The 24908-nt window shown below is 35.7% G+C and overlaps 2 protein-coding genes across 2 annotated transcripts in view; both read right to left on the bottom strand.

The window, feature by feature from the left end:
- Nucleotides 1-10300, bottom strand: part of LOC134846359 (uncharacterized) — a 54032-nt gene extending 43732 nt beyond the window's left edge. Inside the window, exons 1-4 of the mRNA XM_063863678.1 lie at nucleotides 9746-10300; nucleotides 8669-9355; nucleotides 7695-8392; nucleotides 6313-6508 (exon numbers count right to left, since the gene is read on the bottom strand). Coding sequence (XP_063719748.1) covers nucleotides 6313-6508; nucleotides 7695-8392; nucleotides 8669-9355; nucleotides 9746-9803 — 1639 coding nt within the window. The 5' untranslated portion in view covers nucleotides 9804-10300. The remainder of the gene's footprint in view (nucleotides 1-6312; nucleotides 6509-7694; nucleotides 8393-8668; nucleotides 9356-9745) is intronic.
- A 3469-nt stretch (nucleotides 10301-13769) lies between these two features.
- LOC134846828 (PAT complex subunit CCDC47-like) overlaps nucleotides 13770-24908 on the bottom strand; it is a 495511-nt gene continuing 484372 nt past the window's right edge. Inside the window, exons 5-11 of the mRNA XM_063864224.1 lie at nucleotides 24066-24252; nucleotides 23782-23847; nucleotides 23438-23536; nucleotides 22436-22540; nucleotides 21946-22209; nucleotides 21441-21608; nucleotides 13770-14515 (exon numbers count right to left, since the gene is read on the bottom strand). Coding sequence (XP_063720294.1) covers nucleotides 14444-14515; nucleotides 21441-21608; nucleotides 21946-22209; nucleotides 22436-22540; nucleotides 23438-23536; nucleotides 23782-23847; nucleotides 24066-24252 — 961 coding nt within the window. The 3' untranslated portion in view covers nucleotides 13770-14443. The remainder of the gene's footprint in view (nucleotides 14516-21440; nucleotides 21609-21945; nucleotides 22210-22435; nucleotides 22541-23437; nucleotides 23537-23781; nucleotides 23848-24065; nucleotides 24253-24908) is intronic.

The following is a 24908-nucleotide window of genomic DNA, read 5'->3' as shown; positions in this document are numbered from 1 at the left end:
TTTGGTGTAAACTTTTTCCTGAAACTTTTTTCTATAGATTCCGTTTTCAATCAATAAATTTTTTTTGATGTTAACTTTTGTCCTGTTCAAGATCTCTTTACGAAAACTGTTTATCGGTTAGTGAAACAAGAGCCAGGAGATTTTTTATTGAGATTGGTGTTTTTAATTTGAAAAATTTTAATTGTTCTTTAGTTGAAAACTTACTCGTTCATTGAACTCCAGCACACTCATTTTTTTGAGAAAAAAATCCAAAATCTGACTTCAAAAAAAAAGAAAACCCTAGTTGTTTGATACTTTAAATGTAAATTTTTCATTTCCAATTTGAAAGAATCGAGAAGGATTTTTGCTGTTCCTTTTTTTTATTAAGATTCAAAATAAAATTTTTCCTCAATTTTTGTCTAATGAGCCGTATCATATCGGATTTTTTTTTGTTGTTGCGAAAACTCGACTAAAAATATTTAAATTGCTTTCTAGGAGACACGAAATTTAGCAAATTAAGAAAATGAATTTAAGACAATCAAAAATTTTAACACTATCATTCACTTTACACAGTTTGAATAAATCTGTTCGAGGTCAGTTTTTGTAAAGCTCTAGTTTTCGCTGCTCTTTTTTTCTTGTCCTGTGACCGTCTCTGCGTCGGATGCACAATTCCTCGACGTTTCCTTTTACGTAGTTTTTGATCTTCCAATTCGTTTTCGAATTTAGAGCTCTGAGGAAGTATCGTTGTGGTTGTTCCTTCTTCGGTGGTTGTGGAGCAAACCCGTCTGGTTTCCATATCAATCTGGTTTACATGCACGAATTCTCGTTTTCCGAGGGCTATCTGAGCTGCCAGCATGATTTTAAATGAGTTCCTTTTACGTAGTTTTTGATCCTCCAAGTCGTTTTCGATTTAGAGTTCTGAGGAAATATCGTTGTGGTTGTTCCTCCTTCAGTGGTTGTGGAGCACACGCGTCTGGTTTCCATATCAATCTGGTAAAACCTCAATATTTGACGTCCCATTTAATTTACAAAATTGAGAGTATTTTAAACTCAGAATCGGGAAAAATTTTTTACAATTTAGTCACACTACTTTCAGAGCAGAAACTATCGCTAGAACGCACAAACGGATCTAATACGAAATTTATCAGAGACAAGATAGATGCTATATTTGATGTGATGAGTTGCACCGTTAAACTCAATATAGCTTTTGGTTTCGTTCTAAAAAGTATCACGAACAACGATTCCTTCAAGTATTATTATGCAGCCGATAATAATACTGTTTTTCTCAACCCGGTTCTCATATCACAACAAAAGGATCTTGATGCGCTAAAGGAAAGCCTTGAAAATGCGGACTTGCTAGAGAACGTTATTTGTCATCGTCCTGACACAAAATGGACTTTTTTCTATAACCAACGTTACTTTCTTTTTAACAACTGATGAAAAATGTTCCCCTCGGTTGCCGAAGTATTAATCTCCCTGATAGAATGTTGAGAAATCAAACTATCAAATGTTTATTATCCGACTTAAATTACAACCCTTATCATGATAACTTATGTTATTTTCTTGCGCTTGCCTTTGAATTATATGGATCTGATTCCTTAGCCTTGAAAACTGATCAGATTTTTCAACGGTTCATTGAAATATCACGGGTTAAATTGGAAGGGTTCCCCTGGAGTTGATGAAGACGATATTTACATACTAGAAGATATTTGTGAGATCAATATTCAACTCTTTAACACTGATTACGATGAAAACGGGGAAACTGTAGGCGAATTGACGAGAAGATCGGCACTGCGCTTTTCTCGCATTGTAAACTTAACTCGCTATGATAATCACATCTGCTGGACTGAGAATTTGAATAACCTACTAAAGAGGTTCAGATGTCATACTTGCGATACTTTTTTGTAATCGACACGGATTCTCCTGAATCACCAAAGACAATGTCGTGAAAATTTTAAACATGTCTATGCTACTGGAGTGTACCAACTGAAAGAAACTGTCTTCGAACGACTAGAGGACATAGGAATTCATGTTGAGAAGGAAGTCAGATTGTTCACGAACTTTGCCTTTTTCGACTTTGAGTCTATCACAGTTGCAGATAACACGCTGAAAAATTCAGATTCGACTACATGGATTGGGCGACATGTACCCATAAGCGTTTCCATTTCCTATTCGTTTGGTAGTGGAGTAATTTTATGCAATTATGACCCAAAACAATTAGTTCGGCATTTCATCGAAAAGCTTTTGGAGGCTAGTCAGCTGAGTTCAGTTCTGGTCATTGAAAATTTTGAACGAGTATTTAACGATCTCGATGAAAAGATAACTGAGTACGAAGAATTCTCAGATGAAGTCGACAATGCAAACAGTACAGTTGAGGGAAGCACAACCGAAACTGAGTCTAACGTTTTGGATATTGGAAAACTGACGTTAAAAAGTCTTTATCAGTTGCGAGATGATCTCAAAAAGTACTGTGTAACTCTACCTATTTTCGGATTCAACAGCTCGCGTTATGATCTGAATTTGATTAAGGAGTATTCGCTCGAAATTCTCTTGTATGAAAAAAAGTGTTCACCATCCGTTATATGCAAGGCTTACCAGTTTTTGGGAATGAGTTTCTTAGATTCTAGATATTCTAAGTTTTCTGGGTGGAGCTACCAGTCTTGACAAATTCTTAAAAGCTTACGGATCAGAAGATCAGAAAGGATTTTTCCCATATGAATGGTTTAATAGTCCTGAAAAATTGAACGAGACAAAACTACCTAGTATCGACGATTTCTACAGCAAACTCAAATGCAAAAAGACCAGCGAGATGGCTGTGAAGCAAGTTTGAAAAAAATGAAATTGAAACAGATACCAAAGACGAAAGAAGAGAATTACGCGGAGTTAGAAAGCATTTGGCACAAAAAAATATGCAAGTGTTCAAAGATTTCCTGGAATATTATAACGATAAAGACGTAGTACCGACTATGACAGCGATGCACAGAATGGTAGCTTACTATCATTCGAAAAACATCGATATGCTAAAGCTTGGACTATATTTCCTAATCTAGCAAATAATATCTTGCATTCCTCCACTGATGCAAAGTTTTTCCCCTTTGCTAAAGCCGACTCCTGGTATGATTCGTTCATTCGACAAAAACTCACAGGTAGTCGTCAATAATTTTCACCAGATACGCCAAAGCCACAGAAACTCGGATAAGAGATAGTCAAAATATATGTAACGCAGTCGTCGGAATAGATGCGAGTCAACTCTATCCATATTCGATGATGAAAGAGATGCCTACTGGTCCTTACTTCATATGGGAGTACTCAAATGAGTCGAATAAATATCATCGACAGAATCCGACAAGAAGTATGTTTGAGCTCATGGTTTTAACATACTTACAAGGACAGAAACCGGACTGTCAAATAAAATCACAGTTCACTGCTCGTAGACAAAAACGATTTGGACCTTTTTCAGTGGACGGGTATTGCCAGCATTTTGAAACTGCTTTTGAAGCGGATGGTTGCTTCTTCCACTTCTGTGCTTGCCAGGACCATAAACATCATTCGGAAGAAGAACTCAAAAGGGGACTCGTGCGTCGTGAAAGAACCGTGAAACGAAAGCAGTATCTGCAAAGCTTAGGTCTTCAAGTAGTTACTATCAGAGAATGTCAATGGTGGGAATGGGCTCGCAATAATCAATACGAAGTCGGGGTTTTCTTGAAAACACATTTTCCCTACAAAAAACCGATAACCGAGAAGGAGTTGACCGAAAAAATTCGACTCGGAGAAATGTTTGGAGTTGCGGATGTTGTAATTGAGGTACCAGATCACTTGAAGTCGAAATTTTCTCAAATCCTCCAATATTTTAAAATTGTGAAGTTGGTCGCAATGATATAGGTGAGTTCATGAAAAGTTTTGCATCAGAGCAGGATCTATAGAAAAACCGAGAAAATGCTCATTTCTAGCATGATTTTATAGCGAGGACCAATAATCACTCCACTGTTACTGTTTTACCTGAAACATAGTCTGGTTTTGAAAAGAGTCCACTTCTTTATACAATACCAACCGAAACAGTGTTTCGAGACATTCGTTAATGGAGTAGTTGAAGCAAGACGACAAGGAGATCTTAATCCTGACTCTGCTGTTTGTGCCAATATTGAGAAAGTTGTTGGTAACAGTGCCTACGGATACCAAATCATGGATCGTTCCAGACATACTCGAACGAAGTATGTAACGGGATCAAGTGTCAATAATTTGGTGAATGATAAGACGTTTAGAAAGTTTAACGAACTACCGAACGAACTTTATGAAGTTGAACTCGGTAAATCGAAAGTTGAACAAGAACCAATTATAGTGGGATTTTTCATCTTACAGTATGCAAAATTAGTAATGCTTGAACTCGTCTATAATTTTTTCGTTCCATTCTGAGATCCTGATAAATATGGGTTCATTGAAATGGATACGGACAGTTTATATCTTTCAATCAACGGAAGTGATCTCGAGGATATCATCAAATCCGAAATGAAAAGTAAATGGAATTTAATGAGGAGTAACGATTGTAGAAACAATTTCACTGCTAATTCAATTTCTAAATTTTTCCCTCGAAAGTGTCGTGAAAAACATAACAAGTATGATCAGAGAACTCCGGGTCTTTTCAAAGAAGAATTTCGATGCACGGAGATGGTTGCCTTATGCTCAAAAACGTACTGCTGTCTGGATGAAATCAGTAAAAACAGTTAAACTGAGTTCGAAAAGTATAAACCAAACAGCCCTTTTAAACAACTCGCCGATGCAGAAATATCGAAGTGTTTTAGTTGAGCAAGCAGAAACTGAGACTACGAACCGAGGATTCATAGTGCAAAACAATTAAAAAATGGTAACTTATGAACTGAAAAAGAAAGCTCTTTCATTTTTCTATCCGAAACGAGAAGTGCTAGCAGATGGAATTCATACATTACCTCTTAATATTTAAACTTTCATATATCTCTGATTGCATTTGGTGAAAATTTTATCCTGTAAATCTATTCTATAGATTCCGTTTTCAATCAATAAATTTTTTCCTGTTCAAGATCTCTTTACGAAAACTGTTTTTCGGTTAGTGAAACAAGAGCCAGGAGATTTTTTATTGAGATTGGTGTTTTTAATTTGAAAAATTTTAATTGTTCTTTAGTTGGAAACTTACTCGTTCATTGAACTCCAGCACACTCATTTTTTTGAAAAAAAAAATCCAAAATCTGACTTCAAAAAAAAGAAAACCCTAGTTGATTGATAGTTTAAATATAATTTTTTCATTTTCAATTTGAAAAAATCGAGAAGGATTTTTGCTGTTCCTTTTTTATTAAGATTCAAAATAAAATTTTTCCTTAATTTTTGTCTAAGGAGCCGTATCATATCGGATTTTTTGTTGTTGTTGCGAAAACTCGACTAAGAATATTTAAATTTCTTTCTAGGAGACACGAAATTTAGCAAAACAAGTAAATGAATTTTTAAACAAAGACAATCAAAAATCTTAACACTATCATTTACTTTACACAGTTTAAATATATCTGTTCGAGGTCAGTTTTTGTACAGCTCTAGTTTTCGCTGCTCTTTTTTTCTTGTCCTGTGACCTTCTCTGCATCGTATGCACAATTCCTCGACGTTTCCTTTTACGTAGTTTTTGATCTTCCAACTCGTTTTCGAATTTAGAGTTCTGAGGAAGTATCGTTGTGGTTGTTCCTTCTTCGGTGGTTGTGGAGCACACCCGTCTGGTTTCCATATCAATCTGGTTTACATGCACGAATTCTCGTTTTCCGAGGGCTATCTGAGCTGCCAGCATGATTTTAAATGAGTTCCTTTTACGTAGTTTTTGATCTTCCAATTCGTTTTCGAATTTAGAGCTCTGAGGAAGTATCGTTGTGGTTGTTCCTTCTTCAGTGGTTGTGGAGCACACCCGTCTGGTTTCCATATCAATCTGGTTGATATGCACGAATTCTCGTTTTCCGAGAGATATCTCAGCAGAGTTATCCACTTAATTAACAATCGAACAAAATTTCCCCAAAGATTCCGGTCATATACCCCCAAAATATAACTCGGGTGAAAAAATTAATCTGATAAGATCTTTATTACGACCCCCGAGAAAAAAAAGATTAGGCTAATTGAGTAACATAGTCACGCGACTTTGACAGGTTGACCTCTCTCCGAAAATATACTTGACCTCTTGTTGCTCTATACTACTGGACTGATTTGTCATTTTGGTACTTGTGAATACCCACCCACTGAGTAGACCAATAGCGTTGTTGCTCATGGTGATCACAATTGTGATTGAGCACCTTTTACGAGTCGTTTCAAGAGTACGAGGGGGCATACCTAGAGCCTGTATTGCAGTGTACTGTTTCATGGCCTCATTCTGGACCACTTCTATGGCCTGTCTGCATAGTTCCAGAGCCTTCCTCGCGTCCCCAGTGGAAGAGGCCACCTTCCGAGCACACAGTTCTATCGCACCTCTCTCCAGAAGAGGCTGATGAGCAATGTCGCCAGAACCACGAGCTTTGTCACTCTCCACCTAAAATACAGACTGATTTTAAAAGTTCCCAAAAATTCGCACAGATACTGCACTTTAAAGATAAGCATAGTCAGCTGATGAATAAGAAACACAGAAACTTCCGCCCGAAGCTTTTGTACTCAGCAATAAAACGGCATGTACTAGGCAATGAAACGGTCTGTACTAAAGATGTACTAAGCAATCAGAAACAACAAAACGGCCAAGGGTCAGTGGTTTTAAAAACTAATCCACTGCAGTTTGCATCAGTTAGATCGCCTTAATTTAATTGGGAATCATTTCTAAGCCGGATTAATTCGTCGACTACAAAAAAAAACGCGTCGGACGAAAATAGAGTTATCCTAATTTGACAAATTAAATAATTATGAAATTGAACGCACTTTACAGACTACCGGATTCGATCCACCAAACTCCAGATCAGTAGCGGATTTGGGGGGCGGACGCCCTTCCCCTCAGGGATTCGACTCCCTGCCGTCCCAAAGAGTCCCCCTTTGTAATATTTGAGATATTAATTTTTGGCTGACTGACCTAAAAAATTTTCTAAAGGCGCCTTTGGCGCCAATCTACACTTATTTTGAGGGGGGAGTTCCAAAAAGTGCATAAACACGCCGTAGTTAAAGTGCATAAAAACGCCAAGAAAACAGTTTTGTAAAATAAGGGTCTTTAGTGATTTGTGGGAGCTCAGAAAATCAATTTGGTCGACCTAAAAAAAGGTCGACGCAAATTTCATTTTTTTTTTGAAATCCGCACCTCGAGAAATTCTTAGATCCGCGCCTGCTCCAGATTATGAGTCATTGCAATAAATTTATCTTCGAATAATAACACATGGTAGTATTATATTAATTCCGTCAGCCTACACTTTTTTTTCATGCTCTATGCCTAGGGTTCTCATTTCTGCCCGAAGACGTAGGTTTTACCCGATTTTCTCAACTTCGTTTGCTTTTGATTGGTCTATCCGAAATTTACGAACGTATGACTGTGACCACCATTCTATTTTCATAGAGCGACAAAAGGTTAACTCGCATTCAGAAAATTACTATTGCCTGTATCAACTTAATACGAACCAATTCAGCTCTTGAACGTATACGTTAGTAATGAACCGCAAACAGCCTTTTATGCAGTCTTCACAAAACCAATATAGACTAATGAGCTGAGGCTATTACCTGGATATATGTAACTAGCAACTTACTTTACTGATTCTGTCTAAAATGATTTTCGCAATCTGGGATCCATTGTATGGCTTGTAGTGCATCAGTTGTGGTTTTACCGACGAAAGAGCCAGGCGTGGCAGAACACGCTCGGTCAAATCCAGCGCATTTGCAATTGCAATCAACAAAAATTTCCGTTTATGGCCATTTTTTGTCAGTTGTGACTCATAGACCCACTCAAACATTTTGTAAATGAACGAATGGTGCTGAGGTTCGACTTGGTCGACCTCGTCCAAAACTACTATAAAAGGTAGTTGACCTTTTTGTGAACTACTTTTGAGCTTCGTGTCCAAAAATAACCCTTCCGAGTTACATTGCAGTGCTTCGAGAATACTTTGCTGGGTTCTGCAGCGTACACAATTAACAATCCTGATATTCGCAACGTGTTTACCGCTCCTCGCTACCAGTTCTTGCAGGACTGCTGTAACACATGCACTTTTGCCGGTTCCAGGGGGCCCAGAAATATACAAGCTGGCACTTTTACCTTCCAAAACATCATTGACGAGTGATTGAAGACGATCAATTTCTTCTTCCCGACCTAGAATCACTTCTTTGGCTGAGAAGGAGTCGTTTTTATGTCCGCCGAAGGCAAGCATGTTGCCGTCGACATTGACGTGATCGTCATAGAGGGTTTGCTGCTTAGGACAGAATGCGCTTTTAATTTCTTGGTAGTATTCATCTATAGCAGAAAACTCATCAGATGAGATTAAAATAATTTGAATACGTGCCGCAAATTGAGGCTTCATGCGAGTTGAAAACAAAAAAGTCTGATAATGAGAAAATGTATTCGGCTAAGTTTAGGTATTTATTGTTTATTTGATGTAATTTTTGTCCTCTTGGACATTCTTACTTTCTTAGTTGCATTTTAATTACTGTTACAAGCATGCAATATTGCAAGACCTCAAGAATAATCTTTAATTATAATAACTTACTTATTCAACTTTAATTAACTTACATCCAGGGAAAAGAATCCTTCGTTTCCTTCCGACAGCCGAACATGTTAAACTATTGGACTCCATCACTGACTTCCGGAGTTCTTTGCGGTTCCTTGGAGTCACCGGGACGCTTATCCTCAATCCATTCTGCCAGCCTGAATCCTCACTTATTACTGGACAATTTACCTTTAGGTCACTACTTTCTTCAGGAGGCGTTAAAGGCATTATGACTGGCATATTTACAGCTCCTCTTTTGCTTCTCAACGGACTTCGAACATCTTCACTCTTGCTTTCATTAATAAATACATGCGTCTTACTTTCTTTCAGTGACAAATTCTCTGAAATCGGTTTTTTATTATCATTTTTTGTTGCAGATTTGGGCAAAACAATTTTTGTCCAAGTGTTTTCCTTGTTTTCATCGACGGAAACCTCTCTGGCCTCTTTTTTCTTCACTTGTCTTGGAGTCCGAGGTGGTATGATTTCATTTGAGCTTGTAATGTCTTCAGCGACTGATGTTGACTTAGTTCTATATTTTTTGTCGGTTGACTTTGAAGTTGAAAATGAAGCAGCAGAAAGCGGTCCTCCGCGTCTATTTGATCTTCTTACTGGAGTATCTCTCAATTCTAAGTACTCCATAGTCAGCATTTCATCTGGCACTGTGTTTTCTACATTTTCTTTGTCAACTTGTTTTCGCCTTTTTACAGAGCCTAAACGAACACAAACCATGTAAAACACTTAAAAATTACTTTCTGTTTCAAGTTTGAATGATGACCAGACACTTACAACTTTCTTAAAAATGAGGGTTTATTTCTAAAAAAAAAACGTACAAACTACTAAATAAAATTCTACAAAAATTAATTCATAGACAATTTTTAGTTTGATGGGGTGCAATTCTAACACACTCCGGGTAATTTTTTTCGTAGTAAACTATGCAGAGGTTTGTATAATTATTCATGTCATGTCAAGATTGATTTGGTTAAATTATCATTTCAATAGAAACACTCCTGGCGAAAAACCTCTGCATTAATCGAAAATTCTTCTTACCCAAAAAAGTTAAATTTTATCTTAAATCAGATAAATCAAAAAGTTTTACTTACTTCTGGATGACAGTTTCTTCGTATCTTCTGCAGCAATTTCACTTTTTTGACGAGGCATTTGAAATAGTAAGCTCGTAAGCACCTTCGAGATATTTCACTTAATCGAAAGATAGAAACAAAGATTTCCGATTTTAACAAGAATTGTATAAAGGAGAAAAAATGGTAATTTTAGGGATTTCTAAATAGTGCGAACAAAAGTCAAGTAACAACAGTGGATCAAGAAACAATAATAAATAAAATGGAAAATAAGCAATGAAAGATTACGGTTTGCTGGCAATGTTTTAGCAAGAAGGGGTCGCAAGGCAAAAAAAAAGCAAAATATTAAATTCAATCTAGAACTGGGTTGGTTAATTTTGGCTCAAACACAAGTGAGAATGGACCAGAATAGATTTTGTTTGGCGACCGTCAGAATAAATTTAATAAACACATTTATCTCTGAAAAATATAAAATATAATTGAAAACTTAACAATTTCGGATTTTTTAAAATACAGATATTAGATATGTTAGCGCTGAAAACTTACTTAGAACAAAATGAATTATTCTGAGTACTTTCGACAATAATCGAAATAGTATTTGAAAGAGCCACAAAACTATTTCCGATAAACAATTGGCATAATGACCGTGACACAATGGTTACTAATACCTCGGCGTGACCTTCCTAATTGGTTCCCCAAACTTGAAATAATTGACGAGATTACTGATCCGGAATATTTATAACTTTAATAGAGTCCATCATTAGTCAGCGACCAATTGGGACTTTGAATTCTAATTCATAAATACCCGAAATTAGGGATAACAAAGCAATGACTCTAAACCGAGCGTAGTACCATAATTGCGCGCTAATAGTACTAGTTAAAATTATGGAGTTTTAGCCAATCTTGTTGAGCGAATCGAAATTATGGTACTTAAAAGTATCCAGCATAGAGGACTAACTCAACAGTTGACTCATCTCAACATATACCACTCACGATTTGTTGTACCTTGTAACGAATAATTTCCCTCCTTAACTGATATGAAAAAAAACTTAACAAAGTATGTTAAATTTCAACCTGCAAAAAAATCCAAGAAAGAGCATATTTTAATACTATTCAAGCAAAAAAGACGAAATGAAGCATTTTAAGATTATGTGCTAAATTGATTGACTAGTCATACTTTTGAGTGATCAAAAACAATTCTAATGGAATAAAAACAGAAGCGAAATTTCAATAGAGAGATCAGTCTGTTCAAAAATCAGCCACTGTGAAATATAGACGAAGGCAAACTCGCTGTTCAAGGTCACGCAACTACCAGCAAATGGGAGCGAACTAAGCCCTGAGGTGATTATTTTCACACAGAATCAATTATGTGAAGGTATCCTATAGAACCCTTTCAACCATGACTCAATTTCCGAATCAAATAAATGAAAATCGTGTTAGGCTTAAAGTGCTAGGCTTAAGGTATATAATCAACCACAAAATCAGGTATGTGAAGGTTTTCAAATAAGCCTTTCAATCGTGATTCATTTTCAAAAAATCCCCGAGCCAAAAAATAGGTCCCAAATTTTGCGTTTTTTTTTCACATTTAATTTCATCCGTTCGTGCTGCCTTAAAATATCTGTTTCGTAATAACTTTTATGCATAATTTTTTTTCGATCGGAACATTATGAGGTAGTTGCAATGCAACCGCCTTAACTTGATTCTAAATTGGTTTAAAAACTAAGAGCAGTAAAAAGAGCAGTAAAAACGGACAAGCGAAAAAGTGCAAAATCAATCAAGCTAGAAACAAACCAGAGACTACATGATTCGAACTAAGGGCTTTCCAATCAAAACTCATTAATCACAGCCACTTTGCACAGTCTCTTGATATAATCTACTTTAATGCATAGATATCAGGCAGGGCTAGCAAGGAATGCACTTTTATGAAGTGGATACCGCTTGACTATAGGTTAATTTACGCGGAAACTTTGCATTATAATGTCTGACTTTCGAAGGAAAAATATCCACATAGACTGAATACACATAGTTCGTTCTTGTTGTTCCGACGTTCGATACGAAAGTAACGGAATATTTGTGCTCGGGGTGGGTTTAATTTTTCTTTTTGAACTTTTTTTCTTTTTGAACAAATTTCGACTTTTAAACTAGCCATTTTAGACGGAACTTTTTTATATACTTCAAAAGCTATTGTTGTCCTGAGCTTAAATTTGAAACAATATTTCACCTGTGATCATTTTTCGTAAAGTTATGGGGGTTTAAAGATTGCCATTTTGGCCAATTTGGGACAATTAACGCGCAATATATTTCGCGCTATTAACGCGTAAGCGGAGAGTTAATCCGTCTTAGAAATCGTTCCAAATTGGTTAAAAGTAGCGTATTTGCCATAATTGATTTGTTACAAGGAGCGAAATCTATCCTTTTGTACTTTATATGGCGTGTGGGGCGATGATTTTCATTGAAAAAAATTTCAAATTTAAGAGAAAAAAAATTTCAATTTTTTTTCTTACATTTAATTTTTTTATGTTATTACTGCTCCATAAACCTTAAAAGGCAGTCGGAACATTCAGGGCTTCGCCCTGATACGAGCAGTCTTGTTCTTTTTATATCTCAAAACGACGATTGCAAGCTTGCATGTGTCAAAATAAAAACAAACTCACTACATAAAACTTTTTGTTAATCGTATACATGATAAAGGGTTTCATGTACACATTTACAATGACTTTAACCTAGACAGCTGTAGGATCTCTTCTAAATATCAAATATGTTCACGCAAAGGCAGCCTGATTCAACGCAAAGAGCATGGAATGTTTCGACCACCGTAAAAATAACAATGCAAAAAGATTTTTGTTTAATAAAAATGCTGACTTTTTAATTTAGGAAAGTGGTTTTTAATAACTTAGTTAATGCTTAAAAAAACTTTTTTAAGTCTGTTTACTCATGCTTAATCTGATTGCTAAACGAAAACCACCCGACTAACACAGAAACTTCTCGCATAGGGAGAACGTTTTTGGAAATTTTTTGAATGGCAGCTCGATCATAATTGTCCCGGCCATTGATATCAAAAACGATTTACCACATCTGATTTTTGCGAGGAAAAGCATCCGAATTTAAAGCTCGGCAAAACTTTGGAAAGAGAACAAAAACAGGAACTCCGAAAAATAAGAACCCATTACTAATCCCCGTCAAAACATCAGCAATCTCTTGGTCTAACACTATGCCTCAAAGAGAGTAAGCACATTCAACAGATAGCTCAACAACCTGCCCTCATGGAGTGTTCTTTGCCAGCATCAAATGTTCTAACCAAGCAAATTAAACAGAAATGAAACAAGAATAGTCGTTTGCTGTGCAATAGCACAGAATGTACCGACAACAATCATAAAAAAAAACTTTCGATCTTTAAAAAAAGATGGCCTTAAAGATCTTTGAATTTTTAGAACAATTTATTATTGACCCTTCTTTGATAAAATTACCCCAATGTTAGAAAATTGGATTATAGGCAAAAATTTTCATTTCGCTGACAAATCTGAACAATAAATTCCATTTTCGAAATTAAAAGTCAATCACGTTTTCCGTGACTTTGACTTCTAATTTCGAAAATGAACTGACCTTTAAAAGAAATCAAAAATTAAACTACGAAAAAATAAATTTGAGCCTGAAGCGGTTTTAAGACTGCTCGTGAAAAAATCATAACGACTTTTAAAAACTTCGGAACAATGTTCATTGACTCCTAAAGAGAAAAAACCAAAACACACCCGAATACAAAGTTCCACACCATTTTCAATAGTCGGAACAACAAAAATCATTAAAAAATGAATCATTAAATCATTCATTATTAAGGTCCCATTGAGCTCAAGTAAAGGAAAAACAGATTATAGTTTCTACTTCGAACTAGCAACGTCAAATTATAGGTCACTAAATTGCAAGAAAAGCTTTTTAATGTAATCAGTTCACAAGCACGAACACGTTTTTCCGAACAAAAAAAGAACATACTTCTTGACTTTAACTGAAAAACCACAGATGACCAAATACCTGTCTCTCTCTGTGTCAAAAATTTAGTACTGAAATTTAATTTGATAATTTCTCGATACTGATGCCTCTTTACATGACGGCATTATTTCCACAGTATCATATACATCGAACAATTTTTACTTTCACTTGGGGATATTCAAATAAACATGTCTGTAAGGTACTTCATAGGAAAGAAGAACTTTTAAAAAATTAAGGAAATTAACCAAGCAAAGACATTAAGGATTTCATTTCAAACTTACAATGAAAGATCAAAGATTTTGAAGGCATTGCCACAATTTTTTTTTAAATATCCTCAGATAAACCAATTTAACAAAAAAACATATTCCCATCACAAATTGAAGAAAGGATTCTTTTGATCTCTCGATCTAGCCAAGTTGATGTAGCTACATGAAAAATCGAGTATCAAATCAGTTCGGCTCAATCTAACCAAGCCAGAATCATTCGAAGCTTTCATTGGAAGTCAGCATACGCACATGGAACAAATTGAAAATACAATAGATTATAAGTAGCATCGTAAATAATAAATATTAGATACATATCGACGTTTTGACGGGGAGGAGATGTCTTTTCCGAAATGAATTGATGTGACATGGGAGGCGATTGTAAGACAAATTTGCGAAGATTTTTTTCTTTGAGAGTTGGGTTATACCATGTATCAGCAATCAGACCTCGAAGCTCACTTCTTTGTTCTTCTGTTCACTTCATACGAACCATCATCGATTTCATTTTCGGCTGATTTCTCTTTCGGTCTCTTTTCGCCTGCAAATCCTGGAACAATTTTTATACTCGGATTAAAAGAGGCAGAATAGTTGATTTCACATGCAATTTTATTATCAACAAATTAAACCAATCGCGCAAAATTAAGAGCTAAGTGACATTGTGTAGTTCAGAGATGTAAATAAAACACGCAGTGGAGCTATTAAAGGCATGTCCCAGTGCGGGGACACCCGACAAAAGAAAAAGTAGACATGCTGGTAATTTAAAAAAATTGTCATCGATATGACTGGCAAGCAACAATAAAACATAGCCAATAAAACATAGCCAATAACCAAACAGACAATTAAAAAAAAAACCCACTGGGATATCCCTTCTTTTTCAACCCACTTATGTTAAAGTTTTGTTCAAAAGTAAGTAGTTTTCCATATATAGCAGATTACAAACAAAATCAGAAATAGGAAACTTTTACAAAACAAGAGTCAAATGGAATCCAATAATCACATAAGAGAATGTTTCCATCTGTATATTGATCTAATTGTCCAAAAAAAAAACGCCGAACTGGAAGAAAAAGACATACGCAGATAAAATTTAACGACTTCTTTGCAAACTTTGGGGATAAATTGGCCAGTTAATTTAATACTTCAAAAAAATTACAAGTCAGAAAGCAGGTTAACTCGATGTATTTCACAGACGTAACGAAATTGCAAAATCGAAAACATTCGAATTGTTAAAAACCAAGTTTAATTTTGCTACATATGGACTGAATCACTTTTGCTTGAAACAAAATTGATTCAGTTTTGCATCCAGTTGTGACAAAAATTTTACAAAAATATTTGAATACACAAATTCCGGAGTTTTAAATTAGCTGAAGTCAAATCTCACTTCAAAAAAAAGCAATAAGCTAACCCATCAAATTACAGACCCAATTGTCTTCAAATAATAAAAACTTTTGAGCGGGTCATTTATAATTTATCGAATCAAAATCCCACAAAGTATCAATTTTTACAATATTGCCAGTTTGGATTCAGTTCAAAAAAGATTACAAGTGATGCTTTAATAACCATGTTAGCAGAAGCGCCTCAAAACTGGAACTCTAAGAACACGATGACAAAGTGCACTGCACGTTTATTGATCTTAAAGAAATCTTATACAGTTAACCACACGAAAAATGCGACTTAGGGCTTTCGGGGATCCATTTTGGACCCTCTAAAATCCTACTTCAAAAATCGACAAGAATAGGTTGACAATTAAACAAAACGATCTCAAAAATGTGCAATATTGAGTAGCACAGGTATGCATAATAGGCCCGGTTCTCTTCATCAGTTCTATAAATGATATTAAACAGGAAGAAAAAGTGAAAGCAAACTGACTTTAGATACATATACCGTAAAGATTTGGACAAAACAGCATGTTGTATGACAAAAATAAAACAAGCTGCCTTTAAATGAAATTTGAACAGAAATAATGATACTGTCTAAATAGAGCAACCAAAAATCTGACATAAAAATGAAGCAATAAGCGATCGATCTGAGATAAACTATCGTTCTGTTAGTTAGGTGTTCAAATTGATTCTAAGTTTTCTGCATAGATCATATTACTAAAAAACTAAAAATAACATGTTGAGGTTTTGAGGCATGCATTACAGTTAAGAAAACTAAGTGAAAATCAAGCGCTACGAGCACAAACGCTTGTAAAACCCAATTTACAGTACATAGTTTCAGCTAATGCTTCAATAGACAAAACTAAAGTAGAAACAGGTAAAATTAAAACCAGACATCTTTTCGAAATTATTTGCTTCAAGGGAAAATATGAGAGCACCGAAGATATAAGAGAAAAACTCAACAACCAATTCGTAAAAGTGTTAGATTTCAGTGGAATTTTGAAGCTGCTTGGTAGGGTCCAGAGGAAACAGGGCATACAAACCATACTTCATGAGGCTTTAAATGAAAAAAATGTGCATACAAAGGGTAACCAAACCATTCAATGATTGTAAAAATTAGAAAATTTTTCTTTTTTGTTTCAAAAAACTAACCAGATTTCGTAACATGGATTCACGGCTGCACTGAATATCAATTACACATCTTAAATGATGTATTTTTGACAACCTGTTTTTCAAATCATTTTCTGATTAATTAAGAACATTAAAAACAAATCAAGGTCAAAAAAGGATTAGAGGCGCCCGAAAACGGGCAGCAAAATTCCACGGCACTCTCGCGATTACATTTCATTTGGTTGTAAACGATTTCTACAGTGAATATAATCTATATTGCAAGGAATTTATTACGATTATTTTTATGCATTTAGTCCCACAACAATGGTTATTTCAACTGCTTGTAACAAACTCATATACAAGAATTAAAAGAGAGATTGCGGAAAACGATTACATTAACGAAATCAAGAAGAAAAATAACTGAAAATAACCGGCTTTAAAATATGATCAAAGGAACACGTTTTCATCCAGTTTGGCCAGAACAAAAAAAACGTCATACATTGCAAGCGTAATTAGAATAACTTGCATCCCAGTAGACGAATAGTGATCGCAAGCTTGCAAAAAGATGGAGGTTTAGAAATTCCATTTCTATAACTACTCCTAGAGGGCACCAATTTACAAAAGAAAGAAAACATCCAACAGGTGGAAAATATTTACTCATGGCAATGCTGAGCTAAGCACTACTTGCGCTACAGCCAGACTATCATAATGAATGAAGATAGTTGTGAAAGAACATGCTCAAAGAATAGAATGCAAAGTCAACATCAGAACATAATTAACCAAGCGACGAAAATGTCGCATATACCTGAGCAGAAAGTCTTCAAGCCGAATTCTTTTAAATTCAAAACTAAATAAAAACTTTTACGTTCCCCTTTTACTCGAAACAAAAACAAACACACGTAAACTTTTTTTGCGCATTAAGGGACGCGCAAAAATTGCTACAAAGAGGAGCTTCAGACAACTTGTTCTACACGTTGAAACCAATAGCTCAGATTAGGGAGGGTAGTTTTTGAGAAAAGTTTGAAAAAACCGTCAAAACTTCGAAAGTTTGACTATTCCGTGGGCCATAACTTTAAAATTTGGGCAAGACATTCCGTGAACCGTTCCACCCAGTGAGCCCAAAATCTCAGATTTGAGAGGGTAGTTTTTGAGAAAAGTCAAAGTTTCAAATAACGGTCAAAAAATCGAAAATTTTGACTTTTCCGAGGGTCATAAATTTTTGTGTAAAATTATTTGGGCGTAACTGCTTAGGCAGGGGAAATTCTTAAAATCGGTTCTCTCCATTGCAATCAAAATCTCAGATTTGAGAATGCAGTTTTCGAGAAAAAGTAAAAAACAAAAAAAACGGGTCAAAAATTCTCCCCACACACATTTTCGAAGGCTGTAGAAAGTGGGGCAAATTTAAAAAAAAAATTAGGGAATTACGCAGGCACACGGGGTAGTTGTCGGACGTCCCATTGAAACCTCTCTTATGAAAATCGATAGCGGTTTTTCAGAAGAAAGAAAATAAATTTTTTGAAAAGGTGGAAAAATTTTTCCAAAGCGTCTCAAAAAAACCCGATCCCAACATTTTTTTCATAATACCAAACAAAAAAAATAAACAATCAAAAAGTGCGGAGGGGAACTCCAAAATTGTGTGTTTTAAGCGACCCAAAATAGGTCAAAAAGCCGATAAAAAATGGACCGAAATAAATTAGACCGAATAATATTTTTAAGCGAAACAAAAAAACACAAAAGGAAAAACAAAGTCAAGGTATGTAAAATTACAAATATGCACGCGTTTGTCAAACACTAAAAAACAATGTTAATAAATGCGCTCAGCAAAAGAAAACGTTGCGAAGATACGGCAACTAAGCCGACAAAAACAAGCAGACACAACATAGTCCGACAATTTCATTTGAAAAGAAAATTTCCCGTTTAAAAAAACAGGTCCTGGTCAGATTCGAACCCATGAACTTAGTCGTCCCAGTTATATTCGTTAACTCCAAGCGGACCGGAAAGACTTTCGAGAATCGGAAAAATTCTGATTTGGACCAAAATCTGAACCAAGAAATAATTAACTAACCATTTAGCTGAGGTTTGCCGTAGCGAGAAATAATGAACACCCAGTTTCTCGTCATTAATTAGCATTTTTGGTCACTTTTTTAGGTTTTGGAGAATGTAAACCTTTTCACTCATTTAATTCTTGATAATTTTTTGTTTTCCTTTTCAGGAAAACTCAAAATGCTCTAGCAACTACAGAAGTGCATTCATACCTGTTAATGCATGTACGAATGCACTTAGGTATCTATGCCTTTGTGATTTCAATTTAAATTTTATTTGCAAAAAGGCAGTCAAAATGCCCTCTCCAATTACGAACAAAAAACTGACGAAACCCTCTCCAATTAAGAACAAATTTTTTTTTCTAGTTTTGAAAGAGATTTTAATTTTTAAGAGTCGAACGTCGTCTTGGAGATTTTTTGCAGGAAGAAGTCGTGCAACTTTTTCACGCCCAAACTTTATTTTTCGCGGTTTAATTTCTGTTTCTGATTTGTTTTCAAGTTCAGTGAACTTCTTTTGTTAAAAGGAAAGCGAATTCCACCAGCGAACAGGAAAAGTGTAAAAGTCACCAACAACGTGATCCACTTCTAGTTTCGGAAGTGTAAATTATTTTTCATGTCCCAGAGGAAAAAACCTGTTGATCCAGTTTTCTCAAATTCGGTGTATTTTATCAAAGGAGGTCAACATTGAACTGTAGGGTTTTTTTTCTGTTTCCTTTTGTTCATGACTCCCAGCTGCATAAAAAAATTTACCCAATCATCCAGGTTTCTTAGTTTGGTTAGTTTGTCAGAGTATATCAGTCATAAAGTGTTCTTGATTTTCAAAAAACTTCAACGTGAAAAATTTCTGTTTTGTCGGCTTAGTTGCCACACTCGAGTTTTGTGTTGCAAGCAATGATCATTTTGGTTGCAAATTTTTTCAATTTTGAACCTAAATGCGTAATGTATTAGACCAGACTTGATTCATTACTATCCCAGATCAAGAAAGAGCAACGGCTAGTTTTTGTATTGCACATCTTTCCTCAATATCCATCCATTTCCTATTCCATCTCTGCTTTCCACAACGGGGAAAATTGGTAGTGATTGGTAATGGAAAACAGATTAGAAGCAGGCTTGATAAGGGGAATCAATAATGAGATAGCACAAAAGAGAGCCGAAAATGCATAGGGACTTTACCTTAGATAGGGCAAAACAAGCCGATTAAATCATTAAAGAACAAAAAAATTTAAAAAAATAGTTACTTAAAGTGCGGCCCCTCCTCTATTATGGTCGCTTCGGTAGATTTCGCAAACTCTCGAGTAGGTTATTTTTCGAACAGTTTTCTTACAGAAAATTCGATCCGAGGTTTTCTCGTCTCACCAGCCTCACAGTTTGGCTTCATTAAGTTTAGATATTTATACATATATTTTTATATACAATTAATGGAAAAAAATTGTTTGTAGAAAATTGCTGTAAGATGCATATTGCAGTGTTTAAAATCTGATGTAAAAAGTTTTTTTATTAAAGCAAGTTTTGATATAGAGAATCCAAAAAGCAAACAGAAAACCAAAAACAGCTGTATTTTCTGATTTATTTGATTCTGTTGTCTGCTTAATTTGCAAAAAAAAACGGAATTCTATTTGTCCAGCTTGCCCAGCTATCTTCGACTCTCTCGAATCGTTCTTCGTCAAAGACTTGATTTCGCTCCTAGTCTACAGATCCAGAAAAATCTTCCAGAATATCTTGATAGCCGTCAATATCATAATTATCCACCTGTTTATCGAAACTCGATGCTTCATTTTTGTCTTCAACTCTATTTCTCAGTTCAAAATGATTTTCTCGGATTCAGCCTGGCCTTGTGTATCGATTTCGCATTTGCTTCAAAGCTTGTTCAAGATCATTTTGAGCAGCTTTATCAAGATTTGAATGGAAGTTGAGTGCTTTTCTATTTAGACGGAGATGTTAAAATTGAGCTCGCTGATTTTGTGCTTCTGTAAAATATGCTGGCAACAGTGATTTGGCTCGTCTCGTAAAATTCCTTCGAACTTCGACCAGTCTTTGTCAATTTCTCCAGTCAATGCCGAGATTGAAACAGTGAAAGTTTTTTCTTTAATACGAGAAGAGTAGAGAAAACTTCAAGTTCCAATCAAGTTGTCCGCATAATTCTTGAAGATGAAGCAAAAAAATGTTGAGATTTAAAAAAATGTTAACAAAGAGGAAAAGTTTTCAAAACAAGATTGTAATTGAAATTTGGATATTGTTGCGAAGCTTGAAAAATATAATAGCAGAGGGAAAGACTTCAAATTTATAAAACTCATAAATCTAACAAAAGAAAGAATAATATTAACGTACATTATTATTCGATAGCAATTTTTTCTTGAGCTGAAGCCTGATTGTAAGGTTGAAAAAGTCGCAGTTACTGAGTCCTCATCGCAGATAGAGAATTGGGTCTTATTTCTGATTATCAATCAGAACCGCTGACACAATGCAACAAAAACACGGCCAAAATGAGCATTTACATTTGCGAGTTGGTGTGGAAAAAATATAAATCGTAATGACACTACGCTCTCTTGTGTAAAAAAAACCACTACGCTCGCTAATGCTCTATTTTTTTTAAAACGAACCAGCATGAACTCGAAGAAGTGTCTTCTTTCTCGTCATTGACACAATTAATAACACATGCTCTTTCTGTTCATGGACACACTTAATAAAACACATGCCATTATACTGTCAAATATAAATTGCATTAGAGCATTACACAGATACGGAAATTGTTGTGCAATAATTTATGCGAGTTATGTTTGAAAAAAATCAACTCGTAAAATAACACGAGCTGAGATAAAAATTCCCCTAATAAAACCCAAGCGTTTGCTTGTGTAAATACTGAAATGTGATTGGCTGACATATTTTTCGGATATGCGGTCCTCGTAACTTGAATTAACTGCCCGATTCCACTCTACTCTCTCACCTCTAGCTTCCTGAGTTTATCCGGGTCTGTCTCGGTCATGAGTCGCTCCTTCTCCAGTCTGATCTTCTCCTCCTTTCTCTGCTGCTGACTCTCTTGTCTCTGACTGTGCAACATCCGACTCACCGCCTCCTCCATCTTCGTCCGATTACGCTCTGCCTTCGTCTTTGCCTAACACAAACAAAGCACATGCGATTAGATTAGTTCCTGGGAGGAGCTCTCTAATTTCCATTCAACTTCAATTCCTAGTTTTTTTTACAGAACAAATATACAGACAACAAAACCAGTGTCGCGTGGAGGACGGGCTCACCACTAAGAAACCAATCACAAGAGCAAAAAAATCAACGTCTAATCAACGAAGGCCATGACAAAGCTTTCAAAAAATATTGAGGACAGGATTCAAAGGCGGATTTTAGTTCACGATTCAAGGTCTCAAGGGGTCTAATTTCAAGGGACTTTTTGAACATGCTTTTTTAAATATAAGCACACAACACAAAATGCAGCACACCTCCTTGGTAAGCTTCAATTTCTTCAGTTTGTCCACAAAATAGATCATCAGCTTCAGACAAGGAAGCATCAGCTCCATATCCTCCGCCTGTGTCCTTCCGAACTTGGGCATCACGAATCTGGCCTGGAGAACTTTGGCCACTGCCGTGGGCGGAACGGGGGTTCCGGAAGCGGCTGCTTGTTCGTCAGGCTTCTTACCGCTGAACTGGTCTGAGATGTGCAGATACTCCAGTAAATCTGGGTAGGTCTTCAAGAACTTCAGGAGCTGCAACCAGAGTTGAATTGAAAGAAAGTCAGAAATTAGAAGACCAAAAAGTGGAGGAAAATTCAAGTTTTCAGTATCACAGAAATTACTACAAAAGCAGAATCAAAAGCCTAGGATTAATTTCCCAGCTTTTCTCTTTCAATAGAGTACATTAAAATAACGGATACAGACGAAAAGATCCCTGCTTTGATGTTAATGAAAAAATGTCTTTTTGACATTGGCCTACCTCGGAGTCAATGACAAAGTCTGGAGTCTCAACCAGTTCGGAGGCGTAGAAGTACTGAGTGAGTTTGAACTTCTCACAACTCTTCCGCCCGTCACAATAACTGCTCTAAAAACAAACAAAAAAATCAATCCAAATCATAGAATCAATTGCGTCTTTTTACTGATTGCGTCTTCATATTTGACCTTTTATGGCATGTTGCCTTGATGTTTTTTTGGTCATGCGAAGTCTGCCTCTTATCAAATAAGGCCAGTTTTCTTAATTTTAACGATTTTACCAGATTTCTGTACACTTGCAACAGGTCCGAATTGATTTAAATAAATCATAACAATATTTAGCCTTGATAAGCGACCGGCTTCAAGCTCTGCCTATTTTTCGTATGATAAGTGATGATTACATAAGTTCTACACAGAGGCGAAGCGGAGCATCGCAACACTTGCGATGCAAAAAACACACTGCGCTACAAAATAGTGAATACCAAAAAAAAAACAAGTCAAAAAAAATTCTGAAAACTTATGCTGGAAAAAAATTACTTGAAAAAATTACAGCTACAAAAACTTCATATTTGTATCAGATGAAGTTCACAAACAGCCCTTATAAAATGGAATTCATTTACTGAGCGGCAACAAACTTTGGGTCGAAACCTGTTGAGCCGAAAACAAAACTGTTGTCATGAAAAACTTCACTTAACTTAAAAGCTTTTACGACCCATCCAAACTGAACTACATAATCCCAAATGGATATATTTTGCCCTCAAAATTACGCAAAATAAATTGACTAAGTCCATATAACATAAACTGAAACTGTTTGAATTTGAAAAAATCGAAAAAAAAACTCAAATCAGACATGGTAAATTTAAAAATTGAAGTGAAGATCCTCTAGAAGTGAAGATCCTGTGGACAAAGTTGTTTACGGGAAAAAAGTCTAGTACCCGATAGCAATACCCTTGCTTATCTCAAGGGTAAACAAATTATGTCATTTGAGCTAGCAGTTGGGTGATCTTACCAAGTCTTGTAACTCTTTGAGATTCTTTGAGAGAACTTTTTTGGTTCCGAAGGCGAAAATTAAGGGCTCGAAGTCCTCTTCCAATGTAACATTGACTTCCTGGAAACACAAACAAAATTAGATGTGAACACAAACTCACGAAATATTCGATCATTCGTTCCGCAACAATTGAAGTTCATCAACGCAGAAACTATTTTCATTCTTCGTAAAAAGTTGAACAGCTCAAGAGTAAATCTATTCCAATTCTCTCGATTAATTTCAAACTAGGAGTAGAATATTTCATGTCAAGGAGAGGCTCGTGGGTAGCGGGCAACAAAACGTATAATTTAATGGTTTAAACTTGCCATGAGATCGCTGGTGGGTTTCATCACTCGGCTGATCAATGAAATGATATCTTGTCGCTTCACGAACTAAAACAGAGCACTATTTTACCCATAATGCAACCAGTTTATAGATTTTGGTTGGAACTGAAAAACACCAATCAATCAGCACAAGCTGGAACTGCAGTAAAACGCGGTTCACAAGCCAATTTGGATACAAAGCGCTAATCATGCGCAAAACACGGCGAAGCGATGAAAAAAAGATTCGACTAGGAAGATATTTAGCGCAAAAAAAGTTTTAGTTCAACCTTGAGGTCAATGAGTAGACTTTGGCAGCCCACTCTTCCGGAACACCAGAGACTGAATACATGTTCTGTCTCCTTCATCAGCACAGGCGAGTAGGTTGCACTCGTCACAGAGGGAGGCTCCTTAAGGGTACCATCGTCGCCCACCACTGAGAAGTTGCGCTCCAGGGTACTTCTAGTCGTGTCCAGCCTGATCAAAATGTTTTCTTTCAATGAAAAAGTTAATATCCGCGCAATAAATAATTGTTCCGACCACCAAAAATAGAGAGGAACTTAGCACTCGGAAGTAATTAATTTTTCCCCACAAAAATTGTTTAAATTGACTCATTGCAAGCCGAAATTGCTAATTTTTTGTCAATTCGTTTATTAGGCTATCGGTAGTCTACTGTTAGCTTATTTTTGCTTTTGGCAACCCCACCTCATAAAATAATTTAAAAACCACAACTTGAAAATCATCATATTTTCTAGAGAGTTTTCTCTTCCTTTCTAATTCACTGGCGAAAAGAAAACCTGAACACATATATATATAATAATAAAAAAAATCGCATATCTAACATCTCATTACTTTTTATAGATTCCTTTTACAAAACGCAGATCATTTTGGTAGACCGCCATGAAACAACAATTGTCCGTTTTCAGTCTTCTACAGTTATAAACTTTCCCATAACCAACTTTGAATGTTTTGCAAATCTTCTGAAATCTTCCAACTTTTTGTGCGATGAAATACACAAACCAGATTATTCTTTATTCTATTTCTAGATATCACTGGGTTGTTTTAAGTAATACCGATGGTGAAAAATTATATATATTAAGTTTTATCAAAATTTCAACTTGAGACATGACATT

This window comes from Symsagittifera roscoffensis, chromosome 5 (genome assembly GCF_963678635.1).
Source record: "Symsagittifera roscoffensis chromosome 5, txSymRosc1.1, whole genome shotgun sequence".
Taxonomy (NCBI): domain Eukaryota; kingdom Metazoa; phylum Xenacoelomorpha; order Acoela; family Convolutidae; genus Symsagittifera; species Symsagittifera roscoffensis.
Note: the sequence above shows the minus strand (reverse complement) of the source record. Positions and strands in the feature narration are given on the sequence as shown.